At 40.9% G+C, this 13,926-nt stretch overlaps 1 protein-coding gene across 7 annotated transcripts in view; it reads right to left on the bottom strand.

Moving 5' to 3' along the window:
* Window positions 1-13,926, bottom strand: part of Patj (PATJ crumbs cell polarity complex component) — a 430,613-nt gene that overhangs the window by 396,430 nt on the left and 20,257 nt on the right. For all 7 annotated transcript variants that reach the window (XM_045148899.1, XM_045148905.1, XM_045148902.1 and 4 more), the window contains exons 6-7: window positions 11,408-11,597; window positions 7,518-7,646 (exon numbers count right to left, since the gene is read on the bottom strand). In XM_045148899.1, coding sequence (XP_045004834.1) covers window positions 7,518-7,646; window positions 11,408-11,597 — 319 coding nt within the window. The remainder of the gene's footprint in view (window positions 1-7,517; window positions 7,647-11,407; window positions 11,598-13,926) is intronic.

Below are 13,926 nucleotides of genomic sequence, written 5' to 3'. Positions count from 1 at the left end.
ATGAAGCCAGCATCACCCTGCTACCAAAACCAGACAAAGACAGAACAAAAAAAGAAAAATTACAGACCAATTTCTCATGAACATACATGCAGAAATTTTAAACAAAATATTGGCAAACAGAATAGAAGAATTTATCAGAAAGATTATTCAACCTGACCAAGTAAGCTTTATCCCACAGATGGAAGGATGGTTCAACATATGCAAACAGATAAACATAATACACTATATAAATGGACTAAAGGACAAGAGTTGCATGATGATCTCAACAGATGCAGAAGCCAAGCATGATGGTACATGTCTTTAATCCTAGCACTAGGAAGGAAGAGGTAGAAGGATTGCCGTAAGTTTGAGGCTACCCTGAGACTACACAGTGAATTCCAAGTCAGCCTGGGCTAGATACAGTGAGACCCTAACTTGAAAAATATATATATATTTGTGTGTGCATGTATGTGTGTGTGTATATATATATACATATATATATATATCAGACACAGAAAAGACATTCAACAAAATCCAACACCTTCATGGTAAAATTCCTACAGAAACCGGGAACAGAAGGAACATATCTCAACATAATAAAAGCTATATATGACAAACCTACAGCCAACATAATAATAAATGAGGAAAACTTTGACGCTTTTCCACTAAAGAAAAAAAACTGCTAGTCTAGATACTGTCACAAAGACACTTTCTAAGTGTGACTGACATGTACAGTCAGTTAACTTTATGGAAGTAACGAATTATAACTTGACAAAAGTCCTGCCTGAGTTTCCTGAGAAATCATGCCAGTTTGTCCAACACATTCAAACTCAATATTACAATATTAATTCCTGTTAATTTACAGTATGTCAGCCTTCCCTATAAATTTCAAACCTCATAATGGTATGGGCCAGTTCCTTTAAATAGGTTTTTAATAAGTTCATGTGACCTATTTCTTCTTTGTCTCTGAAGAATGCTGACATATGTCAGAAGTTATTGAAGTAGAAGACCTCTAGATAAGATGGCCAACCAGAAACAGCCTCCTCAAGCCGGTAAAGAAGAGAATCAATATAAGAACTGAAAGACTCGATCCCAAAGAAGGAAACTAAAGAAATAAAAACTCAGAAAATCACAAAGAATATAAAGAAGGGACTGAGTGAATGAGAGACGGCAGCAGACACATGCACATCAGAAACACAAAGATCTATATCTGTGACCCATAGTCATGCTGAACAGATCCACAATGTGCCCTGAGCACAGCTCCAAGTTACAAAGGATACTATCTGGAGACTCTAGCGTCCAGAAGGTGTTATTGTGAGCTGCTAGGGATGGGAAGCCATCAACAGTCTTACCCAGCACTGTGGGCTCTGTATAATCCATAATCAAACTGTCAGGCAAGATATGCACACTGGTATAATAATGGCATGAATGTTATAGAAGTAACCACTAGCTTTCTGACTGGATTTGAGGATTGCTTCACAGGAGGGTTTTCATGCATGGTACTGTAATCATTGCCAAATGCCCATGGCTAGGGATATAGGCCCTGGAGTGAATCTACTATTATGGTTATGCTAAAGAGAGAGTTTGTCAAATTACCTTCTAAATACTTGTATTTGTTTCTATAGATGAATACTGCTTGAAGCTTCAAAAAACAGAAGTTTCTTACTACATTGGGCAGTGATTAATGAAACAGATGCATATCTGGCAAAATTGCTGAGAACAAGTGAATACTGTGTGCTTAGCCACAAAAAGGACATCTAAACCACCTGCTGCAAGACTCGGGGAACCTTGCAAAAGAAGGAAAGGAAACAATACAAGATCAGTAGGATCAGGAGGAGAGCTGTGGAATGCTGTCATCTAGAGCAACATAACTATTATACTCATGAACTCATAGCATCTGTGGTTTTTTTGCACAAGAATGAGCCTGACAATACTTCAACATCAATGGGAGGATATCTGAGGCCCCACACCTCCCACAATAGCTAACAGCAGCTAATGATAGCCGAGAGAGGGGAGTCAAGTTCATCAGTAGTGCAGCCACTGGTAAGAGGAGCATTCCACAGTAACCTTCCACCCATGATCATGCAACCCTAATTTAATTCAATGTATCCAAAAAAAAAAAAAAAAGGCATGAAAGTAAGATGGGGATTAATGGGGAAGGGTATTGATGGAAGCAAAAGAGAATAAGAGAGAATAACTGAGTGGAGTAAGTTCAAAACACAATACATACATGAATGAAATGTCAAAAATGGAAAAAAATTAATAAAAATTTTAAATAAAGTAACTAAATTCATTACTCTATGTGTATACACAGCTATATATCAGTAAAATTGTAAAGATAATAATGATTGAGAATTTCAAAAACCTATCATTTGTTTGGGTTATCACTATCCATATTTATTGAATTACAAATAAACAGAAAAATATAACAAATATTTAGGATATATTACAATATTTATATTGATCAGCTATGATGACATATGTTTATAACCTCAGTTTACCCAGGAGGCTGAGGCAGGAGGATTACAAATTACAAGGTCAATAGGACAACTTAGGGAGACCTCACCTCAAAAGAAATCTGATAAAAGGGAGTCATGGTCTGGGTACATAACTCAACATACAGCACTTGGCTAGTATTTGGTAGGTCATGGTTTGAATACTATGCAACACAAAGATACATACACAAATACACTGTATATATATGATTTTAAACATTAGTAAAAAAAGTGTTGCTTTCTGTATTTGTGCATATCCCTTTAAAGAGGAGACAGCTGGGGCTTAGCAGTTAAGGCATTTGCCTACAAAGCCAAAGGATCCAGGTTCGATTCCCTAGGACCCATGTCAGCCAGATACAAAAAGTAGTACATGCGTCTGGAGTTTGTATGCAGTGCCTGGAGGCCCTGGTGTGTCCATTCTCTCTCTCTCTCTCTCTCATTATCTCTCTCTCTCTCCCTCTTTCACTCTGTAAAATAAATAAAAATAAAATATTTTTTAAAAGAAGACAGCTGGATACTCATCTTTGCTTTAGCACTCATATGTTGTCAGATGTTTTAGTTGAAGTACAGGAAGGAAATCTGGCTTCAATCAGATAGGCAATTGGAAAAGGGAGGAACATTTTACAATTTTTTTTTACATTTTGTTAAAGTTTTTATTTTTATTTATTTATTTAGAGACAGCAAAAGAATGGGCATACAAGGGCCTCTAGTCACTGCAAATGAACTCCAGATGCATTTACCACCTTGTGTATCTGGCTTATGTGGAACCTGGAGAATTGAACCTGCATCCTTAGGCTTCACAGGCAAGCAAGCGCCTTAACCACTAAGCCATCTCTCCAGCCAGGGGACTATTTTAATAGTCCTTTCAGACCATTATAACACAATCACTGTGGGGGGTGTGCTGGAGTGATGGCTCAGTAGCTGGAGGCACTTGCTTGTAAACACTGCCAGCCTAAGTTCAATTCCCCAGTACCCATGTAAAGCCAGAGGCAAAAGGCAGCAGCAGGACACCCTGATGAGCCTAAAGCTCAGCAGCAATGTGGACAACAAACTTTCATACAGTGTTCCATGAAACCCTTACACATCAGTCTTCAGCAAATACTGATGCATAGTTATATAAATCTTCCAAACAGTGACCTATTTATGTAATATCAAGAGTAACACAGGCCCGGCGTGGTGGTGCATGCCTTTAATCCCAGCACTCCGGAGGCAGAGGGAATCAGGAATAATCACAATTATGGCCAATTATTAAAAATTTTTGAATACTGCTCCTGATTTAAAAAAAAAAAGGGGGGGCTGGAGAGGTGGCTTAGCAGTTAAACGCTTGCCTATGAAGCCTAAGGACCCCGGTTCGAGGCTCAGTTCCCCAGGTCCCACGTTAGCCAGATGCACAAGGGGGCGCACGCGTCTGGAGTTTGTTTGCAGAGGCTGGAAGCCCTGGCGCGTCCATTCTCTCTCTCTCCCTCTATCTGTCCTTCTCTCTCTGTCACTCTCAAATAAATAAATAAAATTTTAAAAAATATATAAGAAAAAAAAAAAAAAGTAAAGCCAGTATATCTCTCAAATGCTTTTGGTCAAGACAAGCATTCCACTTCATTCTGTACAAGTTGGATATCCCACTTTGTCAGGCAGTTAATTTTTCATTATCATTTTACCATTTTTACATCATTTAAAAGCCTTTTTTCATTTAAAAACTTTTTTATTATTTTACTTGAGAGAGTAAGAGAAACAGAGAATGAGGCAGAGACATATACAGAGTGAGTATGGCCAGACATATGCACCATTTTGAATATTGAGCTTTATATAAGTACTAGAGAACTGAACCCAGGCCCGTCAGGCTTTGCAAGCAAATGCCTTTAGACTATGACCCATCTCTCCAGACCCACATTTTCTTTTCTTCTCCTCCTGTGGCAAAATCATGACTGGAAAGGACAGAGTCTAACTCACTAGCTTGCACCGCAGCCTTACTTTGGATTAAAGTGTGAGTGGAAGAACACGATAGCTCACTGCAGTCTGCACGTGCTGCCTAGCTTCAGGTTAGGCTTCTGAAGCTTTTAGTTTCTCTGCCTTCATGTACTCAGTGCAATGAAATACCAAGAAAATAAAAAAGAATAATTATATCTAAACATATAAGAATATTTATTTATATGAATTGCAAGTGACTGAGAGGTCCCAGAAGCCTGTAGACAAATTCTGAGAACCTCTGACTTGGGTGCTGAAAGGACACAAGGTCTATCAGTGACCCAAGAGTTGCTTAGGTAGAGTGATCTTGATTTAGATATCAGGATCTCAAGAACTTGCCTCAAAAGCTTCACTTGAACAACAAATTCACACTCTGTGAAAATAACAACATTGAGTTTTCCTGTTTGTTTTTTGAGTTAAAGTCTCACTTTAGCCCAAGCTTACAGGAAACTCACTCTACAGCCCAGACTGGTCTTAAACTTACGATGATGGATGATCCTCCAATTTCAGCCTCTACTACACTCAGCTATGGGTTCATTAAGTGGCCTCACAGTCAAATTTCTAATAAACTAATTTCTAAAGCCTAAACGTGGTATTTAACATTTTCTTCCATGTAAAATTGAGTAAAACAGTCACTACATTTTTACAAGGCCTATCTATAGTGTAAACACTGCTTCCTAAAAACAAGTAGTAAGGGTTGTAATGGCTTATGATAACAGAAAACAGTTAAAGTGAATCGTCTTTGAACAATAATTGGAACAAATGTTTGTAATTACTGTATCTTTTTTTAATCATTAAGTCCTTAAAAGATACACTGAAGGGCAGGAGAGATGGCTCAGTGGTAAGCGTGCTTTCTGCACACACATGAGGGACTAAGAGAGCCTGGACCATGTGAGTATGGTTCCCAAGCACATGTCTATAACTCCAGTCCTAAGGGGAGCAGAGACCAGAGAATCACTGAGTATCTCCAGAGTCAGAGAGAGACTCTATGTCAAGGAAACATAATGATGAGGTATGCAGGGAGGCACTTGACCTTCTCCTCTGCCCTCCATACATGCATGTGCACACACAATACATACCCCACACCACACACTATGCACACATGTGCATGACATAAAGTACACTGGAGAACAACAATACAGGTGTTCAATATGTAAATACTCATTAACAATTCTTACCAATAAAAATCCTATCTTTTGATGTAACCAATATGCCTATCAATTACAGAACAACAAAAACAGTTGATTTAGGGCTGTGTTGTATGGCAAAATTCCTTGTCACTGAAGGCAATGAATAGCTACTCACAGGTTATATGGAAAACCAGATGTAACAACTCACAAGAGAAGGGGTGTGACCCTCACCTGTGATATCAGGTGGCCACTGTGCCAGCCTTATAAAATGAAGCACAAGAGCTGGAGAGATGACTTAGCAGTTAAGCACTTGCCTGTGAAGCCTAAGGACCCCAGTTCGAGGCTCAATTCTCCAGGACCCACGTTAGCCAGATGCATAATGGGACGCATGCGTCTGGAGTTCATTTGCAGTGGCTGGAAGCCCTAGCATGCCCATTCTCCCCCCCCTTTCTCCCTCCCTCCCTCCCTCCCTCCCTCCCCCCCCCCAAATAAATAAATGAAAATGAACAAAAAAGAAATTAAAAAATAAATAAATAAAATGAAGCACAAGGTCTTGTGACGTCAGGACAAGATAGAGTGTATACAGGGTAAAAGATCTTGAGCTCCACTGAGGTAGCTTCTTTGCAGTCTCCATGCTCTGTAAGCCCTCACCCCAAGACTAAGGGAAAAGCATTCATGGGAGCAATCCCAACATAGTGAGCTCCACTAAGTGCTGCTCTGAGGTCTCACACTTTTGGACAGGGACAAGGAGCTCCTTGAAGCAGCCACAAAGAAGTTGGCATTCAGGGAGGGATGAGACTTCTCCGTGGTGCTGCTGCTCTGAAAGTAAGCCCTCACCCTGCCGCTAAGAGAGGAGTATCCAAGAAGTAATCTGGACACAGGAAACCCAACCAAAGTGGCTGCTTTGGGGACTCCATGTTCCTGTAACTAACCTCTTTCCATGCTCTATAAGTGATCCCAATAAACTTATTGGTTCACTGAACTGGTATTGGTGCAACCATACTTTGGTCTGCCATCTGAACCCTATTTGGGGTGAAGATGTGTGTTTATGTCTCCCCACATTACAGGCTGGAGATGTTCAGTGATTAAAAGCATTTGCTGTGTATTGTCAGATCCCCAGAACCCATTTATAAAAACAGACAGGGCTTGAGAGATGGCTTAATGGTTAAGCCACTTGTCTGAAAAACCTAAGGACCCAGGTTCAGATCCCCAGAGCCCATGTAAGCCAGATGCACGAGGTGATGCATGTGCACAAGGTTGCTTATCCATACAAGGTTATGCATGTGCACAAGATTGCACACACATCTATAGTTCAATTGCAGTGGCTAGAAGCCCCGGCACACCAATTCCCTCTCTCACTCATAAATAAAACCAATAATTATTTAAAAAGCCAGACATGGGCTGGAGAGATGGCTTAGCAGTTAAGCACTTGCCTGTGAAGCCTAAGGACCCCGGTTCGAGGCTTGATTCCCCAGGACCCATGTTAGCCAGATGCACAAGGGGTACATGCGTCTGGAGTTCATTTGCAGTGGCTGGAAGCCCTGGTGCACCCATTCTCTTTCTCTATGTATATCTGCCTCTTTCTCTCTGTCACTCTCAAATAAATAAATAAAAATTAAAAAAAAAAAAAAGCCAGACATGGTAGCAAATGCACCTGGATCCCAGTATACCTAGAGAAAAACAGAAGGCGAGCCAGAGCTGGCTAACCTAATGTACAACAAACAACAAGAGAGATCCTCTCTCAGACAAGGTGGAAAGCAAGAATCAATACACTGAGGTTGTCTTCTGACCTTCACATTGCACAGTGTATATTAACTCTTAGAATAAACCCTCTTTAAAATCATACAGGAATTCTAGCTACTGAGTCATAAAACCTAGCAACTTATGTTATTACAGTTCACAGTACGTAATTTAGATTTTATAAAAACAAAATGATAAAAGGTCAACTTACTCGATCTGCCAATCCTCCAGGAACAATTGTCCTCACAACCACGCCACTTGACTTTCCTCCAACTATTCCAAAACCTAAGCCAGAGCCATCATTAATGAGCTCAACATCTTCAGTATGGCCCCAACAAACCTACAAATTAAAGGCAAGTAAGAGCCACAGGGTCAGTTAACCACAGAATTGTAGCTTTCCACATAGTAGTTCCTAATGTGATGAAACTTGCAAGAAACTGAATATGCATACAATTAGTCCAGTCTACTCTCTAAGACCAAGATACAGATACATAGTAGATACAGATACAGATATGGTAAGTAGGTAGATGAGTGATAGAGATAGCTAACACCTGCCCTTGAGGATATCATAATCCCATTCACAATTAAAATACAAGGTGAAATATTGGATCATAAGATACTATAGCTCTAAAACAACAAAAGACAGTTCCCAATCTATGCCCAGCTTAGCAGTTAAGGTGCTAGCCTGCAAGGCCTAAGGACCCATGTTCAACTCTCCAGGTCCCACATAAGCCAGACACACAAGTGTGCTAAGTCACATTATGTGCACAAGGTGGTGCATACATCTGGAGTTCTAGTATACTAGCTGGAGGCCCTGGCACACCAACACACACACAGAAAGAAAAAAAGGCCAGTCTATTGGGCTTATCTTAAAAAAAAAAAATAAAAAAAAAACCTATACTAAGCTAGGTGTGGTGGCTCATGCCTTCAAGCACTCAGGAGGCAGAGGTAGGAGGATCACTGTGAGTTCAAGGCCAGCCTAAGACTACAGAGTGAATTCCAGGTCAGCCTGAGCTAGAGTGAAACCCTACCTCAGAAAAAAGTTGTGTTTAACGGCAAGAGTAACTGTGGACAAATTCAAGTTTCTGAGGGAAAGGCAGGAATACAGCAGTGACTTTGACTCAATCTGGCAGTGTGTAAAGAAGGAAGTGGTATGAACTGGAGGTAGAGACACTAATTAAGGCATTCTTCTGATGGAGGAAAACATACAAGATATTAGCAACAAAAATCATACAAAAAGACACATGGTTTTCCTCTAAATTTTAGGCTCCCTGAGAGAGGTACATTAGCTGCAGATAATCCAACTGCAGAAGAATACCTTCCTCCTAAGATGATATATTTAGGGATCTCTTAGTTATTATCATACAAAGTTCGTATGATAATCCCAGCACTCAGGAGGCAGAAGTAGAAGAATCACCATAAATTCAAGGCCACCCTGAGACTACATAGTAAATTACAGGTCAGCCTGGGCTAGAGTGAAACCCTACCTTGAAAGACCAAATAAAAATAAATAAATAAATAAAGTAAGTTTGTATGAGGTATTGGGAATATTGAACAAATTTATGTCTGGAACAACACCTAGATTCTGAAAAGCTATGCTTGCTAAAATATTAAGCCTGAAGCTGAGTTTGGTGGCTCAAAACTTCAATCCCAGCACTCAGGAGATAGAAGTAAGAAGTTCAAGGCCAGCCTGAGCAGAGACCTTGCCTAAAATAAAATAAAGCAGCAGTCTAAACTGAGGATGGCAGGTCCTCTTCAGTCCTGGATGCCACCCAGCACTGCTAGTCCTTTACAACCTTCCATGTAATCCTCACATCTCTAACAGCTAGATACAACTGTCAGTTCCAATGACAAAGACGAAACTGAAATTGGGTGGGCAGCCCAAGCCACTCATCCCAGCACTTAGGAAGTTCAAGGCTATAGGAGACCCTGCCTCATAACATAGAAATGAAGAGAGACAGAGCCACACTGAATTACAGAAAATTACAGAAAAGACTAGCCTGGTGTGGCAGAGCAGTGTTTCTCTGGAGCCTCCTCCCTTCCGGGCAGCTGCCTGCCATCCTCCACTGACGGACCTGCCTGCTTTCTGGACCCTAACTCAAAAGTCATGGTTAACATATGGTAGGACAAATCAATAGTATGTTGCTGTTGTTCAGGATGGTGGAAGTCAGAACATGTATCACATTTTCTACCTGGTTTGTAGCTATAACTGTGACGTACATGCAAAGCAAAAATTCAAAAACTTATGAAAACAACTAATGCAATGATACTAGGATAAACATTTTTGGTTTTTTTTTTTTTTTTTTTTTTGGTTTTTCGAGGTAGTGTCTCACTCTGGTCCAGGCTGACCTGGAATTAACTCTGTAGTCTCAGGGTGGCCTTGAACTCACAGCGATCCTCCTACCTCTGCCTCCCGAGTGCTGGGATTAAAGGCGTGCACCACCACGCCCGGCTATTTTTATTCTTATATAAAGTTATTTGCTGGCTATTGTTGGCCTCTAGTTCAGTATGTGTTATTTATATTCTAATATACAAATTATTTAGATTGAATTCACATTCAGGGCCACATTGTTATATGTACTGATGTGCAATCTTGAATGTGAGTACTTATTGTAAACTACATTGTACAATTCTTTTCTGGCTTCATTATATATATTTTCTATTTGGTCATGGATTAATCATATCATAATTTAATGAAAACTTTTTTTCAGGTATCTGTGCTTTAGATGTTGTTATGAATGAAAAATTTCCCTCGTATGCTCGGTAGTCTTGTAATAAAAGCATGTGAAGTGTAAAAAAAAAGTCATGGTTGTCTCTCTTCTGTTTATGCATCTATATCCTGCCAGCGGCTGCTGAGGTGCACTACCTACCTGCCCGTCACTGTGTTTCTAATTCCAATAAAATTGTCTGCTAACTTCTTTCTGGGTCCATCTTTAAATTCTTATCAAAAATAACTGCCTATAAAAGGGAACCCTGGCACTCTAGTAACAATATCTACTTTTCTTCTTCTTATACTGTTTAGGACATATTTTTGCACACACACATTAATAAAAACTGCTACACTTGCCTACAAAGCCAAAGGACTGTGGTTTGATTCCCAAGGGCCCACATAAGCCAGATGAACAAGGTGGTGCATGTGTCTGGAGTTCGTTTCCAGTGGCTGGAGGCCCTGGCATGTCTGTTTTCTCCCCTCCTCTCTCTCAAATAATTTTTTAAAAAAACTTAAAAAATAAAATCTTTTTAAAAACGTAAAAAAAAAAAACAAAAAAAAAAACCTGCTACAATTTTGTAAAATCAATAATCTATAAGAACAGTGTTTCTGCCGGGCGTGGTGGCGCACACCTTTAATCCCAGCACTCGGGAGGCAGAGGTAGGAGGATCGCCGTGAGTTCAAGGCCACCCTGAGACTACATAGTGAATTCCAGGTCAGCCTGAGCCAGAGTGAGACCCTGCCTTGAAAAACCAAAAAAAAAAAAAAAAAAAAAAAAAAAGAACAGTGTTTCTGGGGCTTGGGAGATGGCTCAGCAGTTAAGGGCACTTGCTTACAAAGTCTGCTAGCCTGGGTTTAATTGCCTAGTACCCAAGAAAAACCAGATGCACAAAATGGTAATGCTTCTAGAATGTATTTATAGTGACAAGAGGCCCTGACGTGCCTGTACACATTCTCTCTCTCTCAAATAAATAAATATAAAAACTTTTTAAGCTGGGCGTGGTGGCGCACGCCTTTAATCCCAGCACTTGGGAGGCAGAGGTAGGAGGATCACCGTGAGTTCGAGGCCACCCTGAGACTACATAGTGAATTCCAGGTCAGCTTGGGCTAGAGTGAGACCCTACCTCAAAAAACCAAAAAAAAAAAAAAAAATTAAAAGAATAGTATTTCTTAAATAACCAAATCTTCCTGTCTTAAAACAGTCAATAGTAAATCTCTCAGTTTAAAACTCTCAATTTAAAAAAAAAAAAATGGGGCTAGAGAGATGGCTTAATGGTTTAGGTGCTTACCTGCATTTCTTCTGTCCTAAGTCATACCTTCTAAATGACTGCTACTCTTATACTCAATGGTATACTTCAAACTAAAATATTGTTCGAAGTTTGCAAACTCACTGTTTCCAGGAGAGTCCTGTCACGTGAGCGGGTAGGAGCTGGGCCGCTGCCTGCTTCCCTGGCCACAACCAGACGCAGAGCCCCAGTGTTTTGCTGCAGTAAGGCGACTGCTTGCTGATGGGAAACAGTCCAGTCCAGTGGGGTATGATCAATAGCCAAAATCTGGTCATTTTCCTTTAATCTTTGATCCCTTAACAATATAAAAATAAGAAAAAGATAATTTGTTTTAAGGCAACAAGACAGAAAGATGGGGGAAATGATGGCATGGGGAGAACATGAGAGAAAAAAGTAGCTCTGTTTTCATGATCTAGTCTGGTTTTCTGCTGGAAAAGTCAGGAAACTAGATGCCACTGACAGACCAAGTATGTTTTCCTGAGGGAATCCTGTCAAAGACAGCAAATAAACTGTACTGACTTAGGGCCAATATGATTTATTAACCTTACATTGCTAGCACTCCCCTCCTGGACCTAAAAGATAGCCCTCATAAATCTACCTTACAACCTTTTCTACTGAAATTCTTTAACTTTTAACCTGTTACAAATTACATTCTCTGGACAGTGTTAGAGAGAAGATAGGAATGATGTCTTAGCAACCTTTAGAAGTGAGAGCCACCAAAATGGTATATATGGCTACCGCTAAGACTGGTAACTGCGGCTTTCCGTGAAGAGGCCACAGGGAACCTGAGCATGTTCCATTTCCTGAGGTGACTCTGGCTTCTGAGAAGCCCATATCAGTTTTATCCAACATGCTTCTTTATCCTTCTCTCCTGGAACACCTTTCTTTCTTCTTTTTTGTAAAGTCTCCAACTGTGCTTCACCAACCAACTCTTTCTGAAATTCATTCCAATGTCAAAGCCATGAACCCTGGGTTTTCTGCCTGGGTGGAGGTCCCTAAAAAAGAAACTCCTCAGGCTGCAGAGAGGAACAAGAAACTGGGGAGGTGGGTGAGAAAGTGAAGAGTACAACTGCTCTCCCGATCCCTAACAACAGTAAGTAGTCTAGTAGCTTCATTTTAAAAATCTGTGTTAATGTGTTGAACAGTTTGTTTGTGATATACTTCACTCAATACAGGTACCCAGTAACTCTCCTGCCATATAATACAATGCTATACATCAGAGCATCAAATACCAACCTTATCAGTAAGGTAGAACATCCCTCAACAAACAACCCATACACTACATCACATACACATATTTTAAAAGCCATTTTGGGCAGGGTGTGGTAGCATATACCTTTAGTCTCAGCACTCAGGAAGCTGAGGTAGGAGAATTCAGGGAGTTCAAGGCCAGTCTAGGGCTACAAAGTAACTTCCAAGTCAGACTGGGCTAGAGTGAGACTCTACCTGAGGTTGGGAGGGAGCCATTTGACTGGGGGTGGGGGGGAAGAAAAGAGAAAAAAAAAGTCACTGCCAAGACATTTGTGGTAGTTTGATTTAGGTGTCCCCCACAAACGCAGTGTTCTGAATGCTAGGTCCCCGGGTGATGGGGATGTGGGAATTAATGCCTTCTGGAGGAAGTACATTTTTGGAGGTGGGCTTATGGGTATTATAGCCAGTTTCCCCTTGCCAGTGTTTGGCACACTCTCCTGTTGCTATTGTCCACCTGATGTTGGCCAGGGGGTGAGGTCCACCTTCTGTTCATGTCATTTGCCCTGCCGTCATGGAGCTTCCCCTCGAGCCTGTAAGACAAAATAAACCTTCCCACACATACACAAGCTGCTCTTGGTCAGGTAATTTCTGCCAGCAATGTGAACCTGACTACAACAGTAAAGTTGGTACCAAGACAGTGGGGTCATTGCTGCTTGAAATCTGACTGTGTAGCTTTGGCCTTTTGGAGCTGATCAAGAGGAATGTGGATGAACTTGAAATCTTGGCTTAAGAGATGCCTTGAAGTGCTGTCTAAGTACAGCTTAATGGACTATTCTGGTCAGAGGTGAAAGACCTGAATGTAATAAGAACTACGGACTGTGAGGTTTAGCTTATGAGGGTGAGAAAGAGCTTTGCCTAGAGCTGGGTGTGGTGGCACATGCCTTTAATCCCAGCACTGGAGGCGGTGATAGGAGGACTGCCATGAGTTCAAGGCCACCCTGAGGATACATAGTGAATTTTAGGTCAGCCTGGGCTAGAGTGAGACCCTACCTCAAAAAAACCAAAAAAAGGAAAAAGAAAAGAAAAAGCTTTGCCTGGACTGGGCTAGAAGCAGTTTGTCTGAGAGGCTTGCTGTTATGCCCATGTCCTGAGAACTTGTGCAGGGCTGCATCTTGTAGAAATGGACTGGGGTGAACAGAGGGATATAGCACAGAAAAAAAATGAAATCTTTGGGAGAAACTGCTGCCCGTTCTGCTGCAATTGAAAGATTGCAACCATTGAGATTAGGCCAGCTGACCTGCCTAAGAACAAGAGGAAGAATGCAGAATGTTTTCAAAGGGGCCTGAATTCTAAAAATGTGTCCTGTTCTGCAATCTCTGCTTTATCCCCCCCCCCCGGATTAACAAATTGGCACCCCAACTAGTATTATGGAG

This window comes from Jaculus jaculus, chromosome 5 (genome assembly GCF_020740685.1).
Source record: "Jaculus jaculus isolate mJacJac1 chromosome 5, mJacJac1.mat.Y.cur, whole genome shotgun sequence".
Taxonomy (NCBI): domain Eukaryota; kingdom Metazoa; phylum Chordata; class Mammalia; order Rodentia; family Dipodidae; genus Jaculus; species Jaculus jaculus.
The sequence above is the reverse complement of the archived record's forward strand: the minus strand, read 5'-3'. Positions and strand labels throughout refer to the sequence as shown.